The sequence below is a fragment of the Odontesthes bonariensis genome, chromosome 22 (genome assembly GCF_027942865.1).
Source record: "Odontesthes bonariensis isolate fOdoBon6 chromosome 22, fOdoBon6.hap1, whole genome shotgun sequence".
Lineage (NCBI taxonomy): Eukaryota > Metazoa > Chordata > Actinopteri > Atheriniformes > Atherinopsidae > Odontesthes > Odontesthes bonariensis.
This window is the reverse complement of record NC_134527.1, coordinates 5,175,408-5,200,484: the sequence shown is the minus strand read 5'-3', so window position 1 is coordinate 5,200,484 and position 25,077 is coordinate 5,175,408. Positions and strand designations below refer to the sequence as shown.

The following is a 25,077-nucleotide window of genomic DNA, read 5'->3' as shown; positions in this document are numbered from 1 at the left end:
GTCACATGGCACTGAAAGGATCAGATTATTGGCTAAATTACAATAAGAATGAGTTGAGCAAGGGTAATCATCCTTGGATATATGGCGGTGAATGAATGGGATCAGAGGCACAAAGCGTGTCATACCCCGGTGTGATAGGTGGCATCATGAGGTTACTACTCATACTCAAACTACCCAAGATGCAACGTAACGTGACGTCGCCGATCGTCATTTCCTGTCAAAACGGCAGTTTCAAGCTAGCTACAACGAGGGTAGGTTCACTTCCTGTTTTCAAAACAAAAGCACCAATTGTATGGTAATGGCTTTCCCTATGATAAAAGGCAACGGGTATTTTATTTTGTGAAAATAACAGGAAGTGCGTTGCTCACTGCGGCTAGCTTTAGTAGCGCCGAATTCGTGGGAACAAAATTGTAAATAGCCGGTATTTTGTCAGGTTTTCAACACGTTGGGGATCTAAACGACTACTTTCTCTCCTGAAAATGTTTCAAATGTTGCTAAAGTTTACAGAGTTTAGAGCTTAAGGGAAATCAGCTTCAGGCCGGCTGATTTCGGCTCGGGCAGGAGCGAAATGCATTGTGGGTAAACGCTCTGCATACTGTCTGATCGATCAGTATGCAGTATGGAAGTATGCGGTTTCGAACACAACCAATTCGAGAAAGATGGAGAACGCAGAGCCAGATGAAGCTACGCCCCTCTACATTTGGTCTGTGATGAGCTGCTTGTTGCACAAACTCGATGCCCAACGGAGCGTTCTCCATCGCGTTGTTTGTTTCTTTCTGACGGCGACAACAACAGGAATATCGTCTCCTTTGACTTCCAGTTCCCGACCCCTGGAAAAAATCTCGAGCATGCGCAGAACACAAAGTCTGATTCACCACGTGCTTCAGCGTCTAAAAGCATGTTTAATTTGACTTTCAACCCAGTTATCTCGGGGTCTTAATCCAATTCGATCCAATTTCTTGTCAGATTCAGGTGTCTACATTCACTTAATAACTCAATCTTATTGTAATTTAGCCAATAATCTGATCCTTTCAGTGCCATGTAACCCCGCTGACTGACTGAGCTCAACGTCTGCTTAAGAATGCACATGGGAGGAGAATTTACTGGTTGAAGACTTAAGACACCAGAGTACCTAAAAAAGTAAAACATGTAGAATATTTCTGATTGGTAAGGAAGCTGAATGCAGTCAAATGTCTCATTTTAACTCCAGCAATAAAACAACTTGTGCACTTGACAGATTTTTACTTTTGCCAGTAACACTTTAACAGATCTTCACTTTCTACTTCATATATGTTCATAAGAGGCTCACTTCTTTAGTTTTAATGTAACTATCAATATACAGGCTACTTGCCAGAGGACTGAAAATCCCTCAGATTTAAGACATTTGTCATTTTTTTCTTAATAATGATACGTTTATGTAGCTTACAATGGCTGCAGTGCTATGGGAAAATATCTTTTATTTGAGGGCTTTAGAACAAAATGAAAGTATTGTACGCTGGCTCTCAGAAAGATAAAACAAATCAAGGAAGCTTGTGCTGACTGTTGAGGACTTTTATACTTGAAATAGATTTCAGAGGCTTTTTCCTTTTTAACTTTTACTTGAAACAAATATTGATGACTTTTACCTAAAAACATAATTATAATAAGAGATCTACTTTCGCTAGTATGTCACCAAATATCGTGCATTATTCTATTAATTCTTAGTTCAGATTCTTGATAGTAGCCAATAATAATAATTACAATATATATGAACTAGAAAACTTCAGATACTTGTGGATTGCAGGTGGAGGAACTAAACCCAGGACAATGAAAATGTACTGAAACAACTTGCTGCTGATGCGATATATAACTCAAAGTCTCATGAAAGAAAATCCAAACAGGGGAATATTATGGCTGCCAAACACAGAAACACAATAGGACCAGTAAACAGACAAATGAAGAAGGCAAGACTATACATACACCCTCAGGGGCTGATGAGAGGCAGGTGGAGACAATTAAGGGAGAGTGGACAATCACAGGTGTAGGCAGGGAAGGGGAGGTAATTAAAACTAGAGACGCATTTATGCAGGAATTAACCACAATTTAAATCTCAGAACTAAAACAAAAGCACGACCAGAACTTCACTGAAAACAAGAGAATTAGAAAAAGGAAAATTAATAAAAATAAATGTGTCAAAAACACTGACATCATAACTATAGCAGACATAAATTTATCAATTATATTTATACAATTAAGCACCCAAATTCTTACCTAGAGGTAAAAAAAAAAAAGAGATTAAATAAATGGTTTGCACCAGGAGAGCATATCTGTACGAATGAGCTTTAGAAACACCTTGACTTGTTATTGTTGGTGTCACGTAATTCATCCAGTTTGTGGATGCTTTGTGTGTAAAAGCCAAAGTTACAACCCAGAAGAACGATGAGCAGCAACAGTCATGTGGAGGGGAAGGCTGTCCCCTAATGGCTTCGCTTCAATCAGAGGGTAAGGAACAAGAAAAATTCAGCTTCGCTATTCAATAGTTTTTGCAGTGACATGTTTAGCTACAAATTAACTGTCTGAACAGTGATATAAAATTGTGTAAGTCAGAAAATAGTAAGAAAAACAACTGAAATATAAATGATATGAGATGAAAGTGATGAGATATGGAACATAACATAGTTAGAGTCATATAACTTGGTTTTAAGTTGTAGTGGTTTTGCTTTGTCTATGACCATTGTTAAAATTGGCTTTATTAAATGTACTTTTCCACGATGGACACGAGACATGACCTTAACTGATCCAGGAATGGGGAGACAAAACAATTAGCCTGGAAAAGCAGGTGCAAGATTCACACACACATTATTTGGCTTATTCAGAGAATATGACGAAGCATGTTGAACCTACTCATATCCAATCATATTTGGTCGACAAGGAGTCCAACCTATGTGAAACAAAGAGGCATATAAATACAAAATGTTACCGGAAATCGAGGCTCTGTCCTGCGAGAGGTCTGTCATGCTGGGTCCAGCGCTGATATACTCCGTTTGTTACCACAAATAAAGACTTCATTTAACTTGAGATTACTCCGGCTTGTTCTTGAGCATCCAATGAAAGAATCGATCTAACCACGTCACTTTAGGTACCCAAGGTTATACAGAAAGCTGGTTAATTAATGGTGCCATTTCCTTTATGCTGCAGGATGATGCAGCTGAACATGTGAGACCACAGCTGTGTGGTGCCTAAAAAGGTTTTTATCAGACTCTTATCTGGTGTAATGGACCTTTTTTGGGGTCAGATAACTGGGGAATGAGAGGGCAACAACCCGAAATTACTCAGAAGTTCATTTTCCCACAGTGTTGATAAATTGACGACGAAATTATCTGTTACAAAACCTGCCCAAAATGGCGTACGTACTGGTAATTCCTCAGCCTGCTTTTCACCTCTGCTTTGGTATAAAAGCAGAGCCCTTGAGATAGTTTTTCAGGAACTCCTCATGTTATGGTACAAAACTTTTAAGCCTGTCTGCGCGCTAACGAAATTATAGATTTCTATCTGTCACACCTCAGAACTGGCTGGCAAAATGCACCACTCAGGAATTTCAACATAACTCAATTTGGGCCCGTGTGCCGCCGATCTGTGTCCTGTGTTTACCTAGCTGTAGTAACACTTGGGTTTCAGCTGTGTGGCGCACCGCTTGGTATCGTAACACAGAGAAAGGGTTCCAGTACACTGTTGGTTTGTATTACGCTCCTTTCGAACTCCCGAGCCAAGGCCTGGTGTTTTGGCTGGCGCCTCCATCAGTGTAGTCAGCTGGTCAGCGCGTCTCAACCTCATGCTTTCAGAGATCCTTTTTCCCCTCTTTTTTTCTTTTTGACGAGGTGTATCGCTGTCTGCCGCTCCTTCACACTTGAAAGCAAACACGGAACGTGTTCCTTGCTTTAACAGGGATGTGGGGGGAATTATTGCCTTAATTTATTAGCACACATGGAACAAAGTGTAGAAAGAACACATTGTGGTTTGCATGAATTTCTTCTTCATCCAAAGTGAGGTTAGATCCAGGACTGAAGAGCAAAACTACTAAACTAAAATGTTAACAGCTATGTGGACAGTTTATTTGCTTTGAAACAGCCAACCCTGAGCACATCTCTGTCCCTACATAAACAGCTGATGGACCTTTACCAAGAGTATTGGGTACTGGGGTGTTGTGACTTTCTAAAATGATAGATTCTACTTTAAACTGTTAAGGCTTCCTGCCAATATATTTACTCAGATAACTGTATGAAGTCAATTAAAGCACAAACATCACGTGACGCTATTTCCCTGCAACCAGTTCTCACTGTTAACTGGTCACATACACCCATTCAAATCCATTCAATTCATTTATTTATAAAGCACCTTTCAGACAAAAAGTAACACAAAGTGCTTTACATTAAAACAATTTAACCTCTAGTTTCTGTCTCTTCAACTGAATAAAAATATGAAAGTGAACATCTGGCCTGACGCTGCTGTGAGGAAACGATATTTTGGGGATCCATCCACGCTAGGAGCCCCCCCACCCATGACCACAGAGGCCGCCGCCACTGGAAACCCCAGATCAGGACAGTCCAGGGTCCACACCATCGCCGTTGGGTTGCACGACCTTGTAACCCGAGCAGGAAGAACCCCAGGGATGGAGGATCCCCATGAGGAGAACACTGGAGTTTAAAAATGTTGAACAATAAGACCAAATAAAAGCAACAGGTATAAAATATCAAGTAAAAAATAAGATTAGAATTAAATGAAAATGAAAATAATAATGATAAATAAATAAATTTTTGTTAAAAGGCTATATTAAAAAGGTCTTGAGCCTCTTTTTAAAAATATAAACAGTCTCTGCAGCCCTGAGGTTCTCTGGCAGGCTGTTCCACAGACGAGGACCGGGATAGCAGAACGAGGTCTCACCATAAGTTTTTGGTTCTGACTGTAGGAACAACTAAAAGGCCGGTACTAGAGGACCTCAGGCTCATAATTTAAAAGCAGGTCAGACAAATAAGAAGGCCCAAGACCCTTAAGACATTTATAAACGACTAAAAGAACCTTAAAATCCTTCCCGAAACGCACAAGCCTTAAAACTGGTGCATCTACAGCCTCTCTACTGTAGAGAGTCGTCTCAGAGAGCTCAACAGGCCCACTAAAGCTAAAAAAAAAACCAAAAAAACAAAAAGAACATAACTTTGAAAGTCATACAAATAAAATGGCGCCCTACATGGCGCCCTACGCCATATTATCGGGCTGAAATAATCCAGCTGACAGCCCCACGTAGAGCTTTGAATCCCAGTCACAGCACTCAGATCCAAGCTGCGTTTTGCTCTGAGTACATTTTATGATATTTGTCATCAGCCCTGTTATTGGAAGGTCAACCATGTGGAATTGAACTGTTGGCAGAAAATTATTATCTTTACGGGTAACCACCTTTCATCTAAAGAGCCATTAACAACCACACCAGCTCCACCCACCCCACCAGTGAAACCCATGAACATTTGATCTCCAAGACTTCTGGTCTGCCTCCAGAAAACTTAGATTAAAGCAGGCCGTAGATAATTCTCACAATGTCACAACTATTAGAAACCGCAGGTGTAGTTTTCAGTAAAACATGGTTTACAGCACACCTATACGAACTGCACATTACCAACCGAGTAAAATAACCTTTGTGTGATGACACGAAATTATAGGTCTCGCCAACATAATTTCGCAATGTGCACTTAATAATAACAGCCTCGAATCCATTCCCTGCTGAATGATAATGGACCAAAGTGTTTAATGTAATACGTTCCTGGTGCTCCTTAGTGTTCCAAGTTGGAGAAGTGTTATTCTGTACGGAAGCCCGGAGCGGCCGTGGTAGGTATAAACTTTTTTTTGATGGTTTTCTCGAGATAACGAGTTAATTTACCGATGGTTTTCGAAGCCACTTTTTCTCCCCAGTCCGCCCCTGTTTATATGTGTTTATATGTATTTCTGGCAAAGGTTTTTACCCATCTTTACCCCCTTTCATTGAAAACTGAATAAAATAGCCTATGAATCAAACATGGAACGTGGAGCGTTTGTGAAAATGCACAAAGCAAATCCCGCTGGTGTGACGAAGCATTTCGTTTTCTCGAGATAACGAGTTATTTATCTCGTTATCTCCAGAAAACGATTACGGCGCCTCTCGTGCATCATTCGGTAACCATGGAGACGGCCTGGTCCCCTCAGCCGGTCACTGATGAAGTCGACTACATCAACGGGATTGTTAGGAAGCTGGGGTTTAGGTTTCTGTTTTCTCCACTAGGGGAGTTCTGGAGCCTACCTGGAGGACGGTCTGAGATTATTGCTCACACCTGATTCTCATCAAGAGTCATCAGCAGCAGGATAAGAGGAGCAGGTTGCCAGTTCAGCGCCTGAGTGTTAGCCATACATCTGGTGAAACCAGAATTATCTATTTTAAGTTAACCTTGCAGACTTAACCCCTTTCTCATCAAGGGTACCTTCCCGTTGTCTCCTGATCCCAGTCATCACAAACTCCTCAGTATCTCGTGTCTTCATTAACTTCCACTGGATTCTTGGACTCATTTCCACGGCTGGTGTAACCTGCTCCTCAGTGTTGTATAGTAACGAAGTAAAAATACTTCACTACTGTACTTAAGTATATTTTGGAATACTTTGTACTTTCCTCGAGTTTAAAAATTTTTGACAACTTTCACTTTTACCTCACTATATTTCCGAACTTAATTGCATACTTTTACTCGTAGCAGTTTTTTTTCTTGGTGATGTTGGCCGCATTTTCTGTTCTGAGTTATTTTATTTATTTTTTAGAAAGGTTTACAAAAGGGGTTTCAAACTGGACTCCCTCTTCAGATGCCAGATAAGCTGCAGTTTTCTCCTATTTTTTCTTTCAATTTAGTTTATAATGATGGCAATAACAGTAGCAGCCTCTTTTCTTTCATTTTTTTCTTAATGGTGTAATGTACGCCTCATTTTCAGCACTGATCTTACTTGAAGAAGAAAAACCTAAAGGTTCACAAAGTTTGTATTTTCTGTCTAAACCTGGTCTAAATTTAGCCTGCACTTGGTTGTGTGCAGATTTGAAGTGTATTTGACCTTCAAAGTTTACCAAAATATAAAAAAATTTCATTCAAACTACATTTGCAGGTACAAGACGTTTCGGATACTTTAAGACTTTAACTCAAGTAACATTTCAGTCATATTTTGGAGGGGTACCTATACTTTTACTTGAGTGTGAGATTTCAGTACTTTATACAACTCTGCTGCTCCTCCCTGTGAACAAACCTGCGAACCCTGTCCGTCCTCCAACTCACACCCACTCCAAACTCCCTCTGGATTTCTCCAAGGATCTCGGACTCTCTGGAACTCACCTGAAACCTCCCTTGGACCCAAGCCCCTAGCTTCCACCCACCTCTCCCTGGCGGACTTCCATTTCACCACCTGTAAGTCATCCTTTCACACAATCTTCATGGCTAAACATTCTGGAACTCACCTTTTTCACTTCCCACTGCAGAACCCAAAGAGACTCTTCATACCATCTTGTATAATAAACTTTATTTACCATCTTATATGTCCTGAGAGAATCCTTGCATGTGGGTCAAATAACATCCTAAAAACCATGACAAGGATCACTTAGGAGTAAACGCCTGTTGAGCTGCAGTCGAGCCGGCCGTTTCCTTAAATGACGCGGGCCGATATGAAAGTTATCTCTACAAGACAAACAAATTGCGAACACATGTAAACAGGGGCGGACTGGGGAGAAAAAGTGGCCTCGAAAACCATCGGTAAATTAACTCGTTATCTCGCGAAAACCATAAAAAAAGAAGTTTATACGTACCACGTCCGCTCTGGGCTTCCGTAATTCTGGAACAGTAGACGGCAGAAGACAAATTATCCAATCATAGATAAGAAAGCTTCCTTTAAATGTCCCTTGCATGTATAGCATCGACTGATTTCAGTTGGATCTTATCAGATGCAGGTGTGCAGCAACCCGTCTGGAGACCATAATTATGCGAGGCTGTAATTACTGTATGATGCGCTCCGACTAGAGATAAAAAAAACATGTTGTCTCGTCAGCTAAAAGAAGCCTTTTCTAACTTTTCTTGGCTGCTGCCACGAAGACACAAACACTTCAAGAATAATTTGTTTGCTTTTCTTCTCACTAAGCCAAGATTAAGTCCCCCTCTTGGACATCACTGCAAACAATGCTCCCGGAAAAACCGATTTCATGATCCGAGTGTCTGCTCCTCAAGAGCTTCCCAGATGGGTAATCCGTCCTCGTTGTTTTAAAGGGCAGTAATTTTGGATTAATGTTATTCTTGGGTGTCACCTATTCAAAGACTTTTCACTCTTTCATTGTCAAGTGTCTAATGTGAGTCCCAACAGCAGAGATTTTAATTAACTTTCCACCAAAACAACACACTCGAACACAGCAAGCGTCCTACCCAACTGTTCTGTAATGCCTATGACTAATTTCCTGAACACGAAACAAGGAGCTACAACGAAAAACTATCCAACGTGGTCAATTCAAGGATGTCGAAACGGTATAAAAGCACATGATGATGAACCTAAAGTCAGAACAGCGAAGCAAGACTTCTGGAAAGAAAGAAATCCATCCCAGCTGAGCCGACACCTCCTGCAAGATTTTCACCATGAGACAGTCGCTCATGTCGGTCATCTTCGCCGCCGCTCTCTTGTTCGAGTGCTACGCGCTGTCAGCAGCATTACCCATGGGCAAGACTGAAGAAGGATCCTTGGAGGAGGAGGCTTTCACCTCGCTTCTGAGCGATCAGGCCACAGAAAACGGCCTTGGCGACGCAGATCTGGCCCCGTGGACCAAATCCAGAGCGCCGAGGGTGATCGTCATCGCTGCTGATCCGAGCCTTTGGAGGGACCTGCGAGTGCTGCACAACGGACTGTCCGCCTACAAGCGCACGGCTGACGACAACAGCCAGTCCACCGCTGGACAGCAGCTGAACATCCCCATCCTGAGGAGGGACGCCATGAGGTGCATGGTGGGACGGGTGTACCGGCCCTGCTGGGAGGTCTAGGACTGTTCTGCTCTTCAATGTGACCCAACGAAGGACGACAACACCGTCTCTCACCGAGTTGTAACATAATCCAGAAATCTGTTAATGGAAATTGAAATTACTGCAGATCTCAGAATAAATATCATTGAATTCTGTCTTGTGTCTTTTGCATGTCTGGAAGCTGAAATGCTGAAGGTTGTTATTCTTTCACAAGTTAAGTTAAAAAGAGTGATGATTTCTTCTCCAGTTATGAAATTCAAGCCAGGTGTATTTGGCTGTATAGCCTACGGTAGATGTATCAGCAGTAACAAGTTTAGAATATTCTGGAGGTTTTATTGGTCTAATTCAGAGATACTCCTCAAGCTTTACTTGGCGGCTCGCACTTGCATAGTAGCTTATAACAATATGGTAACAATAACAATAAATTTTTTCAAATAACATACAGCGAATACTGCACAGTATTAAGTATTTTTATTAAGTTTGTGTTTTTGTAGTATTAAGTATTTTTATTAAGTCTTAATTAAGGCTTAATGGTGTTTCCTAAAGGGGGAACTGTTAAACCTGGCAACGCAGCCCGCTTAAACCACCTCACACTTGATCACAGTGCACGCTAGCTCCTTTAGCCAGCGAGATGCAGACACAATGGATCGTTTTTTAATTCAAAAAGGGCAAAAACCATCACAAACACCATGCTCATCCTGAATGTCTCACTATGATTACAACAACAAACTACAAATACAACATGAAGAAAGTCGAGGACATGCACGCCAGCTCCCGCTCATCCCAGTATTAAGGAAAATGTGGTCTTAATTGAAAATATATTGGCTGTGTTGTTTATTTTTTTGTGGGATTGCATATTTGCAAAAGGGGACTTTAGTATGTTGTCGTAAAAGTGGCTCTTCCCTTGATTTTGCTCTGCCAATGTGGCTCTTGTAGAAAAAATAGTGAGTATCAATGGTCTATTTCAACAAAACATCTGTGATGGGAAAAGAAGCTTTGATAGCTTCGACCTGTTCAGTTGCAACTTCCCTGACTTCTAAAATCACAGACAGACTTTTTCTCACATCAGACCCTGCATACTGGTAAATGACCGCCGTCCTACGTGTGCTGGCGGCTGGTTGCCTGCATGACGAAGGAGAGCTTTTGGGAAAGCGTTAAGCAATCGCATCTGGGCTCAACTTCCAAATGATTAGAGGAAGCCATTGAAATAACGCCAGAAGATTAGTTATTTCTTTAGAGTCTTAGATCCGTCCTGAACATCTGAATTCAACTAGCAGACGAAGAATCTAATAGAAAACTACCTTTCAGTCAGTCGGGATTGTAGTGAAGATTCCTGGGAAGGCTCGAATATTTGCTATGGTGATACTTTGCAAAATGCTAAAGAAGATCCACAGATTTAAATATGAATTCAGGAAATATCTATTATATGGGTTCGTGTAATAAAAGTTGTCCTTTTATATCTTGTTTTTAAAAATTACATTTGAATGGGTTAAGTACCTTAATAAAATTGAGGTATTTTAGGGCTGGGCGAGTTAACTCGTTATTATCGCATTAACTCGCTAATTATTTAACGCCGATAAATATTTTATTGCGCATTAACGCAAGTTTTTCACTGCTGCTGATGAGGAGTTTGATTCACAGAAACATTAAAATCTAAACTTCTCTGAGCTCTAAACATCAGTGGGATCCTGGTGTCGGTGTGTCTGTATGTTGTTGTTTCTCTTCCACTTCATGGAGCCCAGCAGAGGAGTCAGCAGACCTTCCTTTATCACAGACTCTTTTCAGATCTCATCACTGTGGAAATGGGAAAATAATCCTGGAGTTACGCTGACTTTGGTTTTGTTCATTTGTTCAGGCTGTGTTTGAGAATAAAGGCGCTGAGGCCAAATATTCACTTTAAAGCTCCGTTTCTGTCTCATATTCTGTGTTTATATTCATGTTTGACCATGTTTCAGTGAATCAATGCAGCTGTTAACTCGCTAGTTATTTAACGCCGATACACATTAACGCATTTTTTAAAAGAAACATTTTTGTTGGGGCTTTTGTGCCTTTAATGGAAAGTTCAGAGAGACAGGAACCAGGGGCAGAGAGAGGGGGAACAACATGCAGCACAGGGCCGTCCGAACCGGGGCCAGCTGCAGCGAGGACTATAGCCTCTGTACATGGGGCGCCTGCTCAACCCACTACGCCACAAACCACCCCTGTTTTATTATTTATTTTATTTTGTAAAAGTCTGTTGCTCACAGGCTTTTATTTTGTAAAAGTCTGTTGCTCACAGGCTTTTATTTTGTAAAAGTCTGCTGCTGTCTGCTGTGGAACAGGAAAAGAAAGTAATCGGCGGATCCACCAAACATGGAGAAGGGTACGGAACTTTTACTCGGCCATTTTCATTTTAAAGTTCTTCCAGACGGCGGAGTCGACAGAACCAAAGTCATCTGTAAACACTGCCAAGTTGAATTGTCTTCTCAGCGTAGTAGTTCCAGTCTAAAATATCACTTAAAGGCAAAACACACAACTGATAGCAGCAAGTCATTCAAGGAAACAGACAGTGGAGCGAGGCTTCTACATAAAAACTACAGAAAGATGCTGATGTTAAAAGTGTGTTTGCACAACAAATGTTATGGCACTTTCATTCATATGGCAGCACATTTAAAATAAAACTAAATGCTAAAAGCTATACACTACTTTTGGATAAATTTTTGCGTACAAATACGATTAATCGTGATTAATCAGGGAAATCATGTGATTAATTAGATTAAAAGTTTTAATCGTTGCCCGGCCCTAGTTTCTAAATGTTCTTCCTGATTTTTCAGGCTCAAAACTCTGCTGCATTTACTGTGAAAGTGAAGCTTCTTTCCAAAGGGATTAAAAGAAGAATCGACCCATATTTCCACCTTGAAGTCTGCTGTGACACAGCTTTTATTCACTTCCTGCTCACACACAGCGGCTCCGCTCGGCCCACATGTTTCCTGGTTCCCTCCCCTTCAGATCTGCAGCTCATGATGGGTGTAACCAACAGAAGGGGAGCTGATAGGCTCTGTTATCTGCACAGACACGTCATTTACAGCTCAGAGCTCAGATAAGTTTCAGCTTTCAGGAAGTGAAACTCACTGAGTCGCTGATCTGAGAGGAGAAATGGCGCAGAAAGGAGTTCAGCTGGACCGAGAACGCTTCTCCTGTTCGATCTGCCTGGATCTGCTGAAGGATCCGGTGACTATTTCCTGTGGACACAGCTACTGCATGAGCTGTATTAAAGGCCACTGGGATGGAGAGGATCAGAAGGGGATCCACAGCTGCCCTCAGTGCAGGAAAACCTTCATACCGAGGCCTGTCCTGGGGAAAAACACCATGTTAGCTGATTTAGTGGAGCAGCTGAAGAAGACTGGACTCCGTGCTGCTCCTGCTGATCACTGCTATGCTGGAGCTGAAGATGTGGCCTGTGATGTCTGCTCTGGGAGGAAGCTGAAAGCCGTTAAGTCCTGTTTATCCTGCCTGGCCTCTTACTGTGAGGAACACCTTCAGCCTCATTATGATGTGGCTCCATTCAGGAAACACAAGCTGGTGGAGCCCTCCAACAAGCTCCAGGAGAACATCTGCTCTGATCACGGTGAGGTGATGAAGATTTTCTGCCGTACCGATCAGAAGTGCATCTGTTATCTCTGCTTAATGGATGATCATAAAGGCCACGACACAGTGTCAGCTGCAGCAGAAAGGACTGAGAGGCAGAGAGAGCTGGAGGGGAGTCGGCAGCAGATCCAGCAGAGAATCCAGGACGCAGAGAAAGATGTGAAGCTGCTTCAGCAGGAGCTGGAGGCCATCGATCGCTCTGCTGATAAAACAGAGGAGCACAGCCAGAAGATCTTCAGCCAGCTGATCCGTCTCCTCCAGAAAAGAAGCTCTGATGTGAAGCAGCAGATCAGATCCCAGCAGGAAGCCGAAGGGAGTCGAGTCAAAGAGCTTCAGGAGAAGCTGGAGCAGGAGATCACTGAGCTGAAGAGGAAAGATGCTGAGCTGAAGCAGCTCTCACACACAGAGGATCACAGCCAGTTTCTGCACAGCTGGCCCTCAGTGGCAGCACTCAGGGGGGCTACACACTCATCCAGCATCCAGATCCGTCCTCTGAGGCACTTTGAGGATGTGACAGCAGCTGTGTCAAAGCTCAGAGAGAAACTACAGGACATCCTGAGAGAGGAATGGACCAACATCTCACTGAGAGTCGCTGACGTGGATGTTTTACTGCCACAGCCAGAACCAACGAGCAGAGCTGGATTCTTAAGATATTCATGTGAAATCACACTGGATCCAAACACAGCACACAGATATCTGTTACTGTCAGAGGGGAACAGAAAAGTGACATATATGAAACATCTTCAGTCTTATTCTGATTATCCAGACAGATTCACTAACAGGTCTCAGGTCCTGAGCAGAGAGAGTCTGACTGGACGTTGTTACTGGGAGGTGGAGATGGGAGAGAAAGGAGTTGTTGTAGCAGTCGCATACAAGAACATCAGCAGAGCAGGAGGAGGGTATGAATGTGGATTTGGATTTAATGACAAATCTTGGTCATTAGATTGTTACTCAGGCAGGTATACATTTATGTACAACAACAAGGGAACCTCCATCTCAGGTCCTCTGGCCTCCAGAGTGGGAGTGTACCTGGATCACAGAGCAGGTATTCTGTCCTTCTACAGCGTCTCTGGAACCATGACTCTCCTCCACAGAGTGCAGACCACATTCACTCAGCCGCTCTGTGCTGGGATCAGGATGATTTATTCTGGAGCCTCAGCAGAGTTGTGTAAAGTGAAATAAATGTGTTTAGTCAGCTTGTTGCTGACAGCTGGTTGCTGGGATGTCTCTGCTGCTGTTCTGCTGTTTATTTGCTGCTGTTTCCTGTGTCTGTGCAGCCATGGAGGATATCACTGCTGATGAGGAGTTTGATTCACAGAAATATTAAAATCTAAACTTCTCTGAGCTCTAAACATCAGTGGGATCCTGGTGTCGGTGTGTCTGTATGTTGTTGTTTCTCTTCCACTTCATGGAGCCCAGCAGAGGAGTCAGCAGACCTTCCTTTATCACAGACTCTTTTCAGATCTCATCACTGTGGAAATGGGAAAATAATCCTGGAGTTACGCTGACTTTGGTTTTGTTCATTTGTTCAGGCTGTGTTTGAGAATAAAGGCGCTCAGGCCAAATATTCACTTTAAAGCTCCGTTTCTGTCTCATATTCTGTGTTTATATTCATGTTTGACCATGTTTCAGTGAATCAATGCAGCTGTTAACTCGCTAGTTATTTAACGCCGATACACATGAACGCATTTTTAAAAGAAACATTTTTGTTGGGGCTTTTGTGCCTTTAATGGAAGGTTCAGAGAGACAGGAAGCAGGGGGCAGAGAGAAGGGGAACAACACGCAGCACAGGGCCGTCCGATGCGGGGCCAGCTGCAGCGAGGACTATAGCCTCTGTACATGGGGCGCCTGCTCAACCCACTACGCCACAGACCACCCCTGTTTATTATTTATTTTATTATTGTAAAAGTCTGCTGCTCACAGGCTTTTATTTTGTAAAAGTCTGTTGCCGTCTGCTGTGGAACAGGAAAAGAAAGTAATCGGCGGATCCACCAAACGTGGAGAAGGGTACGGAACTTTTACTCGGCCATTTTCATTTTAAAGTTCTTCCAGACGGCGGAGTCGACAGAACCAAAGTCATCTGTAAACACTGCCAAGTTGAATTGTCTTCTCAGCGTAGTAGTTCCAGTCTAAAATATCACTTAAAGGCAAAACACACAACTGATAGCAGCAAGTCATTCAAGGAAACAGACAGTGGAGCGAGGCTTCTACATAAAAACTACAGAAAGATGCTGATGTTAAAAGTGTGTTTGCACAACAAATGTTATGGCACTTTCATTCATATGGCAGCACATTTAAAATAAAACTAAATGCTAAAAGCTATACACTACTTTTGGATAAATTTTTGCGTACAAATACGATTAATCGTGATTAATCAGGGAAATCATGTGATTAATTAGATTAAAAGTTTTAATCGTTGCCCGGCCCTAGTTTCTAAATGTTCTTCCTGATTTTTCAGGCTCAAAACTCTGCTGCATTTACTGTGAAAGTGAAGCTTCTTTCCAAAGGGATTAAAAGAAGAATCGACCCATATTTCCACCTTGAAGTCTGCTGTGACACAGCTTTTATTCACTTCCTGCTCACACACAGCGGCTCCGCTCGGCCCACATGTTTCCTGGTTCCCTCCCCTTCAGATCTGCAGCTCATGATGGGTGTAACCAACAGAAGGGGAGCTGATAGGCTCTGTTATCTGCACAGACACGTCATTTACAGCTCAGAGCTCAGATAAGTTTCAGCTTTCAGGAAGTGAAACTCACTGAGTCGCTGATCTGAGAGGAGAAATGGCGCAGAAAGGAGTTCAGCTGGACCGAGAACGCTTCTCCTGTTCGATCTGCCTGGATCTGCTGAAGGATCCGGTGACTATTTCCTGTGGACACAGCTACTGCATGAGCTGTATTAAAGGCCACTGGGATGGAGAGGATCAGAAGGGGATCCACAGCTGCCCTCAGTGCAGGAAAACCTTCATACCGAGGCCTGTCCTGGGGAAAAACACCATGTTAGCTGATTTAGTGGAGCAGCTGAAGAAGACTGGACTCCGTGCTGCTCCTGCTGATCACTGCTATGCTGGAGCTGAAGATGTGGCCTGTGATGTCTGCTCTGGGAGGAAGCTGAAAGCCGTTAAGTCCTGTTTATCCTGCCTGGCCTCTTACTGTGAGGAACACCTTCAGCCTCATTATGATGTGGCTCCATTCAGGAAACACAAGCTGGTGGAGCCCTCCAACAAGCTCCAGGAGAACATCTGCTCTGATCACGGTGAGGTGATGAAGATTTTCTGCCGTACCGATCAGAAGTGCATCTGTTATCTCTGCTTAATGGATGATCATAAAGGCCACGACACAGTGTCAGCTGCAGCAGAAAGGACTGAGAGGCAGAGAGAGCTGGAGGGGAGTCGGCAGCAGATCCAGCAGAGAATCCAGGACGCAGAGAAAGATGTGAAGCTGCTTCAGCAGGAGCTGGAGGCCATCGATCGCTCTGCTGATAAAACAGAGGAGCACAGCCAGAAGATCTTCAGCCAGCTGATCCGTCTCCTCCAGAAAAGAAGCTCTGATGTGAAGCAGCAGATCAGATCCCAGCAGGAAGCCGAAGGGAGTCGAGTCAAAGAGCTTCAGGAGAAGCTGGAGCAGGAGATCACTGAGCTGAAGAGGAAAGATGCTGAGCTGAAGCAGCTCTCACACACAGAGGATCACAGCCAGTTTCTGCACAGCTGGCCCTCAGTGGCAGCACTCAGGGGGGCTACACACTCATCCAGCATCCAGATCCGTCCTCTGAGGCACTTTGAGGATGTGACAGCAGCTGTGTCAAAGCTCAGAGAGAAACTACAGGACATCCTGAGAGAGGAATGGACCAACATCTCACTGAGAGTCGCTGACGTGGATGTTTTACTGCCACAGCCAGAACCAACGAGCAGAGCTGGATTCTTAAGATATTCATGTGAAATCACACTGGATCCAAACACAGCACACAGATATCTGTTACTGTCAGAGGGGAACAGAAAAGTGACATATATGAAACATCTTCAGTCTTATTCTGATTATCCAGACAGATTCACTAACAGGTCTCAGGTCCTGAGCAGAGAGAGTCTGACTGGACGTTGTTACTGGGAGGTGGAGATGAGAGGAGAATATGTTGGTGTAGCAGTCGCATACAAGAACATCAGCAGAACAGGAGGATGGACTGAATGTGGATTTGGATTTAATGACAAATCTTGGGCATTAGATTGTTCCTCAAACAGTTATACATTTATGTACAACAACATTAAAACCTCCATCTCAGGTCCCCGGGCCTCCAGAGTGGGAGTGTACCTGGATCACAGAGCAGGTATTCTGTCCTTCTACAGCGTCTCTGGAACCATGACTCTCCTCCACAGAGTCCAGACCACATTCACTCAGATGCTCTATGCTGGGATCTGGCTTAATTATGATTCTTATGGATCCTCAGCAGAGTTGTGTAAAGTGAAATAAATGTGTTTAGTCAGCTTGTTGCTGACAGCTGGTTGCTGGGATGTCTCTGCTGCTGTTCTGCTGTTTATTTGCTGCTGTTTCCTGTGTCTGTGCAGCCATGGAGGATATCACTGCTGATGAGGAGTTTGATTCACAGAAATATTAAAATCTAAACTTCTCTGAGCTCTAAACATCAGTGGGATCCTGGTGTCGGTGTGTCTGTATGTTGTTGTTTCTCTTCCACTTCATGGAGCCCAGCAGAGGAGTCAGCAGACCTTCCTTTATCACAGACTCTTTTCAGATCTCATCACTGTGGAAATGGGAAAATAATCCTGGAGTTACGCTGACTTTGGTTTTGTTCATTTGTTCAGGCTGTGTTTGAGAATAAAGGCGCTCAGGCCAAATATTCACTTTAAAGCTCCGTTTCTGTCTCATATTCTGTGTTTATATTCATGTTTGACCATGTTTCAGTGAATCAATGCAGCTGTTAACTCGCTAGTTATTTAACGCCGATACACATGAACGCATTTTTAAAAGAAACATTTTTGTTGGGGCTTTTGTGCCTTTAATGGAAGGTTCAGAGAGACAGGAAGCAGGGGGCAGAGAGAAGGGGAACAACACGCAGCACAGGGCCGTCCGATGCGGGGCCAGCTGCAGCGAGGACTGTAGCCTCTGTACATGGGGCGCCTGCTCAACCCACTACGCCACAGACCACCCCTGTTTATTATTTATTTTATTATTGTAAAAGTCTGCTGCTCACAGGCTTTTATTTTGTAAAAGTCTGTTGCCGTCTGCTGTGGAACAGGAAAAGAAAGTAATCGGCGGATCCACCAAACGTGGAGAAGGGTACGGAACTTTTACTCGGCCATTTTCATTTTAAAGTTCTTCCAGACGGCGGAGTCGACAGAACCAAAGTCATCTGTAAACACTGCCAAGTTGAATTGTCTTCTCAGCGTAGTAGTTCCAGTCTAAAATATCACTTAAAGGCAAAACACACAACTGATAGCAGCAAGTCATTCAAGGAAACAGACAGTGGAGCGAGGCTTCTACATAAAAACTACAGAAAGATGCTGATGTTAAAAGTGTGTTTGCACAGCAAATGTTATGGCACTTTCATTCATATGGCAGCACATTTAAAATAAAGCTAAATGCTAAAAGCTATACACTACTTTTGGATTTTGCGTACAAATACGATTAATCGTGATTAATCAGGGAAATCATGTGATTAATTAGATTAAAAGTTTTAATCGTTGCCCGGCCCTAGTTTCTAAATGTTCTTCCTGATTTTTCAGGCTCAAAACTCTGCTGCATTTACTGTGAAAGTGAAGCTTCTTTCCAAAGGGATTAAAAGAAGAATCGACCCATATTTCCACCTTGAAGTCTGCTGTGACACAGCTTTTATTCACTTCCTGCTCACACACAGCGGCTCCGCTCGGCCCACATGTTTCCTGGTTCCCTCCCCTTCAGATCTGCAGCTCATGATGGGTGTAACCAACAGAAGGGGAGCTGATAGGCTCTGTTATCTGCACAGACACGTCATTTACAGCTCAGAGCTCAGATAAGTTTCAGCTTTCAGGAAGTGAAACTCACTGAGTCGCTGATCTGAGAGGAGAAATGGCGCAGAAAGGAGTTCAGCTGGACCGAGAACGCTTCTCCTGTTCGATCTGCCTGGATCTGCTGAAGGATCCGGTGACTATTTCCTGTGGACACAGCTACTGCATGAGCTGTATTAAAGGCCACTGGGATGGAGAGGATCAGAAGGGGATCCACAGCTGCCCTCAGTGCAGGAAAACCTTCATACCGAGGCCTGTCCTGGGGAAAAACACCATGTTAGCTGATTTAGTGGAGCAGCTGAAGAAGACTGGACTCCGTGCTGCTCCTGCTGATCACTGCTATGCTGGAGCTGAAGATGTGGCCTGTGATGTCTGCTCTGGGAGGAAGCTGAAAGCCGTTAAGTCCTGTTTATCCTGCCTGGCCTCTTACTGTGAGGAACACCTTCAGCCTCATTATGATGTGGCTCCATTCAGGAAACACAAGCTGGTGGAGCCCTCCAACAAGCTCCAGGAGAACATCTGCTCTGATCACGGTGAGGTGATGAAGATTTTCTGCCGTACCGATCAGAAGTGCATCTGTTATCTCTGCTTAATGGATGATCATAAAGGCCACGACACAGTGTCAGCTGCAGCAGAAAGGACTGAGAGGCAGAGAGAGCTGGAGGGGAGTCGGCAGCAGATCCAGCAGAGAATCCAGGACGCAGAGAAAGATGTGAAGCTGCTTCAGCAGGAGCTGGAGGCCATCCATCGGTCTGCTGATAAAACAGAGGAGCACAGCCAGAAGATCTTCAGCCAGCTGATCCGTCTCCTCCAGAAAAGAAGCTCTGATGTGAAGCAGCAGATCAGATCCCAGCAGGAAGCCGAAGGGAGTCGAGTCAAAGAGCTTCAGGAGAAGCTGGAGCAGGAGATCACTGAGCTGAAGAGGAAAGATGCTGAGCTGAAGCAGCTCTCACACACAGAGGATCACAGCCAGTTTCTGCACAGCTGCCCCTCAGTGGCAGCACTCAGGGGGGCTACACACTCATCCAGCATCCAGATCCGTCCTCTGAGGCACTTTGAGGATGTGACAGCAGCTGTGTCAGAGCTCAGAGAGAAACTACAGGACATCCTGAGAGAGGAATGGACCAACATCTCACTGAGAGTCGCTGACGTGGATGTTTTACTGCCACAGCCAGAACCAACGAGCAGAGCTGGATTCTTAAGATATTCATGTGAAATCACACTGGATCCAAACACAGCACACAGATATCTGTTACTGTCAGAGGGGAACAGAAAAGTGACAAGAATGGAACAGCCTCAGTCTTATTCTGATCATCCAGACAGATTCACTGGATGTCAGCAGGTCCTGAGCAGAGAGAGTCTGACTGGACGTTGTTACTGGGAGGTGGAGATGGGAGGGAGAGGAGTTGGTGTAGCAGTCGCATACAAGAACATCCGCAGAGCAGGAGGGTGGAATGAATGTGGATTTGGATTTAATGACAAATCTTGGTCATTAGATTGTGGCCCACACAGTTCTACATTTAGGTACAACAACAAGGAAACCTCCATCTCAGGTCCTCGGGCCTCCAGAGTGGGAGTGTACCTGGATCACAGAGCAGGTATTCTGTCCTTCTACAGCGTCTCTGGAACCATGACTCTCCTCCACAGAGTGCAGACCACATTCACTCAGCCTCTCTATGCTGGGATCAGGCTTTATTATTCTTCTTATGGAGCCTCAGCAGAGTTTGTGTAAAGTGAAATAAATGTGTTTAGTCAGCTTGTTGCTGACAGCTGGTTGCTGGGATGTCTCTGCTGCTGTTCTGCTGTTTATTTGCTGCTGTTTCCTGTGTCTGTGCAGCCATGGAGGATATCACTGCTGATGAGGAGTTTGATTCACAGAAATATTAAAATCTAAACTTCTCTGAGCTCTAAACATCAGTGGGATCCTGGTGTCGGTGTGTCTGTATGTTGTTGTTTCTCTTCCACTTCATGGAGCCCAGCAGAGGAGTCAGCAGACCTTCCTTTATCACAGACTCTTTTCAGATCTCATCACTGTGGAAATGGGAAAATAATCCTGGAGTTACGCTGACTTTGGTTTTGTTCATTTGTTCAGGCTGTGTTTGAGAATAAAGGCGCTCAGGCCAAATATTCACTTTAAAGCTCCGTTTCTGTCTCATATTCTGTGTTTATATTCATGTTTGAACATGTTTCAGTGAATCAATGCAGCTGTTAACTCGCTAGTTATTTAACGCCGATACACATTAACGCATTTTTAAAAGAAACATTTTTGTTGGGGCTTTTGTGCCTTTAATGGAAAGTTCAGAGAGACAGGAACCAGGGGGCAGAGAGAGGGGGAACAACATGCAGCACAGGGGCGTCCGATGTGGGCCAGCTGCAGCGAGGACTATAGCCTCTGTACATGGGGCGCCTGCTCAACCCACTACGCCACAGACCCCCCCCTGTTTTATTATTTATTTTATTATTGTAAAAGTCTGTTGCTCACAGGCTTTTATTTTGTAAAAGTCTGCTGCTGTCTGCTGTGGAACAGGAAAAGAAAGTAATCGGCGGATCCACCAAACCTGGAGAAGGGTACGGAACTTTTACTCGGCCATTTTCATTTTAAAGTTCTTCCAGACGGCGGAGTCGACAGAACCAAAGTCATCTGTAAACACTGCCAAGTTGAATTGTCTTCTCAGCGTAGTAGTTCCAGTCTAAAATATCACTTAAAGGCAAAACACACAACTGATAGCAGCAAGTCATTCAAGGAAACAGACAGTGGAGCGAGGCTTCTACATAAAAACTACAGAAAGATGCTGATGTTAAAAGTGTGTTTGCACAACAAATGTTATGGCACTTTCATTCATATGGCAGCACATTTAAAATAAAGCTAAATGCTAAAAGCTATACGCTACTTTTGGATTCATTTTTGGATTTTGCATACAAATGCGATTAATCGTGATTAATCAGGGAAATCATGTGATTAATAAGATTAAACATTTTAATGGTTGCCCAGCCCTAGTTGATATGTTTAATCTAGTCAGTTGCACATCATGAGGATAGAATCTGCTGCAGGTCGGGCTCGTCCTTTAAGTTGAGGTTCCCAAACTTCCCTCAGGCAACATGTCGAAGTATCCTTGGGCAAAATGTTAAACCTTTCATTGCTACCCAGTGTGTTCCTCACCTGTATGTGGCCTTGGATGAAAAAGGTTTGCTAAAAGACTGTAGAGTAATGAATCATTCTGATGGCGGGTGAGGTCTTTGCCTGGTGTAGATGAGTTGGAGCATGAGGTGAAGTCAAGCACAATCGCTGCAAAACGATGACCTGGCTGTGCTGGAATGAATGTGTGTTGACACTATGGATTTATACAGCATATTTGGTGTTGTTTATATATGCATGTGTGTGTGTGTGGATGGTTTGCAGAGCCTTACCATAAAAGAATAAGGGCTATAATTGCAGATCACAGGATGAGTCAGATGCGTTTCTGGGAATGTCTGCACCTTTTTATCATTTGGGAGTAAGCTTCTGGTTGGAAAAACAATTACACTAAAGGCGGTGGCAGATATCCAGCACGGGAAAAATGTAATGCTTACTCTGACAAAACATCTTGTGGGCTATAATTATGAAAAACCGGGGTACTGAAGTACTATAATCGACTATTTAATGCCCCGCTGGACTACATAAGAGAAGATTTTATTTAGTAAAACCCCTACAGCTCGTAACTATTGAAAGAAAACATTTAGGTTTCGGTTATAAAATCACGAGAACGGGAGTTAAACTGATGGTTTTCAGTGATGTCCGCCATGATGCTTGGGTAAGACAGAAACGTTTCCATGAGGAGTTTAAAGGATTCTCATATAAGTCTGTTGGTGATCCCTTCAGGATGAACCGTAATAACTTTCAGACCCTTTGGATTTCTCTCCCAGCATCCGTCTCAGACCCAAACAGACATGCATCACACAGCTAAACTTAACTGTTAGCACTCTTTATTTTTAAGAGAACAGATAGAAGTATCACTAAAGGTCCTTGGCTTTAACTACCAAATGCTATGCTCCTTTATAATTCTGAATTATAAAAGGGGGGAGCCTTTTTGGCTCTGTCATAGCTCCTAACGCACTGCAGATAAACGCTTTATGGGAAGGTGTTTTGTTTTACAGATAACAGTGGGGAGCAACATCTGGAAAGCATTAAACAAAAAAAGGGCCCATGCAACTTGTTTAAAACAATAGTTTCTTATGTTTGGTTTTTAGCTGAAAGTAGCACGAGCGTTATTGGTTTGACAAATCTCTAACTCTCTCATTCACTCCTGTTGTTTGCCAGGATTCCTGAATTCAGTGCAAACAAAACACACGACCTGCACTGGAAAAAATCAAAGTCTTACCAAGTATATTTGTCTCATTTCTAGTCAAAATATCTCATTACACTTAATATAAGACACAACTGCCTAACAAGTACTATTTCAGCCAGATATAGGGACTTGTTTTAATACAATACATCTGGAATATCTTGTTAAGTGAAAAAGTCTTGAAAACAAATTGTTTTAAGTCACATATCATATGAAACAAGCTTTTTTTTTCATTTGAAGAGGTTTTTAAGCTAATTTCAAGATCACTTTTATCTCAAAAGTCCTAAATATCACATCTTATTTCAAGAAATCTTGACAAGCTGATTTCCACTAGTTCCATTGGCAGATTTTTTGCTTATTTCAAGCAAAAACGTCTTTTATTCGTTGTTTTTTTACTTATTTTTGGAGGGGGCATTTTTCCCAGTGTAATGCCCCGTTTGACTACATAAGAGAAGATTTTATTTAGTAAAACCCCTACAGCTCGTAACTATTGAAAGAAAACATTTAGGTTTCGGTTATAAAATGTGAGCGCTCGTGTTATTTCACTCTGTAATAGACTGTGAAAAACTGTTGTAAAATGGGAGATTATTCAGTTAGATTTGATGTTTTACTCAGTTTTTGTCAGTCAGAGAATCACTGAGAATCAAGAAATCGATGTGGTTTTCGATGACCCTACACTGAAAAAAATGCCCCTCCAAAAATAAGTAAGAAAAACAGCAAATACAAGACTTTTTTGCTTGAAATAAGCAAAAAAAAATCTGCCAATGGAACTACTGAAAATCAGCTTGTCTAGATTTCTTGAAATAAGATGTGATATTTAGGACTTTTGAGATAAAAGTGATCTTGAAATTAGCTTAAAAACCTCTTCAAATGTCAAAAAAAGCTTGTTTCATGTGATATGTGACTCAAAACAAGATGTTTTCAAGACTTTTTCACTTAACAAGATATTCCAGATGTATTGTCTTCAAATAAGTCCCTATATCTGGCTGAAATGGTACTTGTTAGGCAGTTGTGTCTTATATTAAGTGTAATGAGATACTTTGACGAGAAATGAGACAAATATACTTGGTAAGACTTTGATTTTTTCCAGTGTAGTTTTCTTTCCTTTTGCTTTTAGACTTGTTTTCTTACAGTTTTTCTGTGAATTCAGAGTTGAGTCATCATAAATATGCTGTCATGGCCCCCTATGTGGCTGTACAGTTCTCCCTGTGTATACATGGGTTCTCTCCAGGTACTCCGGCTTCCTCCCACCATCTACAAACACACGTTAGGTTAGCTGGGGACTCTAAACTGACCCTAGGACCCCGATGGCAGCTGGAAAAGGCTCCTGTGACCTTTGAATTGGATTAGGCAGCTATTGGATGGATGATGGACGCCCCCTGTGTTGTTGAAAGTGGTTTTCTCTTGGGTGCAGGTCTGCACATTTGCAGTGCTGCCTCCAAAGTTAAACTACAAGTAAAGTTAAACAAAATGTGAATTTCAATTGTTATGTAATCACCACAAAAACTTTGATCTATTTTGCCTTTAACACTGGAAAAAATCAAAGTCTTACCAAGTATATTTGTCTTATTTCTAGTCCTAAATATCACATCTTATTTCAAGATATCTTGACAAGCCGATTTTCACTAGTTCCATTGGAAGATTTTTTTGCTTATTTCAAGCAAAAACGTCTTTTATTTGTTGTTTTTCTTACTTATTTTTGGAGGGGCATTTTTTCCAGTGAACAGTCAATAAATTATGACAGTTTCCCACTGAATTTTCTGCACTGGACCTCTTAATAAACACCTACAACAGCTTGTAATAGCCATTGTTCCTCAAGGAATCAGACATTTTGGCAGACATTTTAAAGCTTTCTTGTCTCGTCTGCCTTCACCTCTGGAAGACTTGCGCAATTAGTAGCTGAAGAACAACAGGAGAAGGGTTAGATCAACTGCAGGGATCAAAAATGTTCAACTTACCGCACTTCCCTGGCAAAAAAAAAATAGCTACATGCCTACAATAAACTGTCACAGTTGACTAGAGCTAGACTTTAAAAACACATGGCTGGGGTTAGATATCAATAAATAGATGGTGAGTGTTCGGGGGAAAAACACATGTTAAAGCTTAC

At 42.7% G+C, this 25,077-nt stretch overlaps 4 protein-coding genes across 4 annotated transcripts; all 4 read left to right on the top strand.

The window, feature by feature from the left end:
* The first annotated feature begins 8,587 nt into the window (after window positions 1–8,587).
* On the top strand, window positions 8,588–9,184 carry pmchl (pro-melanin-concentrating hormone, like). The gene has a single exon (XM_075455540.1). It carries the CDS (start codon window positions 8,652–8,654, stop codon window positions 9,048–9,050), a length of 399 nt encoding a protein of 132 aa, XP_075311655.1. The 5' UTR covers window positions 8,588–8,651; the 3' UTR covers window positions 9,051–9,184.
* Window positions 9,185–12,128: 2,944 nt separating this feature from the next.
* LOC142372620 (tripartite motif-containing protein 16-like) lies at window positions 12,129–14,234 on the top strand. The gene has a single exon (XM_075455573.1). The coding sequence runs from the start codon at window positions 12,165–12,167 to the stop codon at window positions 13,836–13,838; it is 1,674 nt and encodes a 557-aa protein (XP_075311688.1). The 5' UTR covers window positions 12,129–12,164; the 3' UTR covers window positions 13,839–14,234.
* A 1,166-nt stretch (window positions 14,235–15,400) lies between these two features.
* Window positions 15,401–17,512, top strand: LOC142372637 (tripartite motif-containing protein 16-like). Its single transcript, XM_075455591.1, has one exon. The coding sequence runs from the start codon at window positions 15,437–15,439 to the stop codon at window positions 17,114–17,116; it is 1,680 nt and encodes a 559-aa protein (XP_075311706.1). The 5' UTR covers window positions 15,401–15,436; the 3' UTR covers window positions 17,117–17,512.
* Window positions 17,513–18,673: 1,161 nt separating this feature from the next.
* Window positions 18,674–20,786, top strand: LOC142372574 (tripartite motif-containing protein 16-like). Its single transcript, XM_075455506.1, has one exon. The coding sequence runs from the start codon at window positions 18,710–18,712 to the stop codon at window positions 20,378–20,380; it is 1,671 nt and encodes a 556-aa protein (XP_075311621.1). The 5' UTR covers window positions 18,674–18,709; the 3' UTR covers window positions 20,381–20,786.
* The last annotated feature ends 4,291 nt before the right edge of the window (window positions 20,787–25,077 follow it).

Excerpts from the sequence above, each read along its gene's own strand:
- pmchl (XM_075455540.1), top strand. The coding sequence starts at position 8,652 with ATGAGACAGTCGCTCATGTCGGTCATCTTCGCCGCCGCTCTCTTGTTC.
- LOC142372620 (XM_075455573.1), top strand. The coding sequence starts at position 12,165 with ATGGCGCAGAAAGGAGTTCAGCTGGACCGAGAACGCTTCTCCTGTTCG.
- LOC142372637 (XM_075455591.1), top strand. The coding sequence starts at position 15,437 with ATGGCGCAGAAAGGAGTTCAGCTGGACCGAGAACGCTTCTCCTGTTCG.
- LOC142372574 (XM_075455506.1), top strand. The coding sequence starts at position 18,710 with ATGGCGCAGAAAGGAGTTCAGCTGGACCGAGAACGCTTCTCCTGTTCG.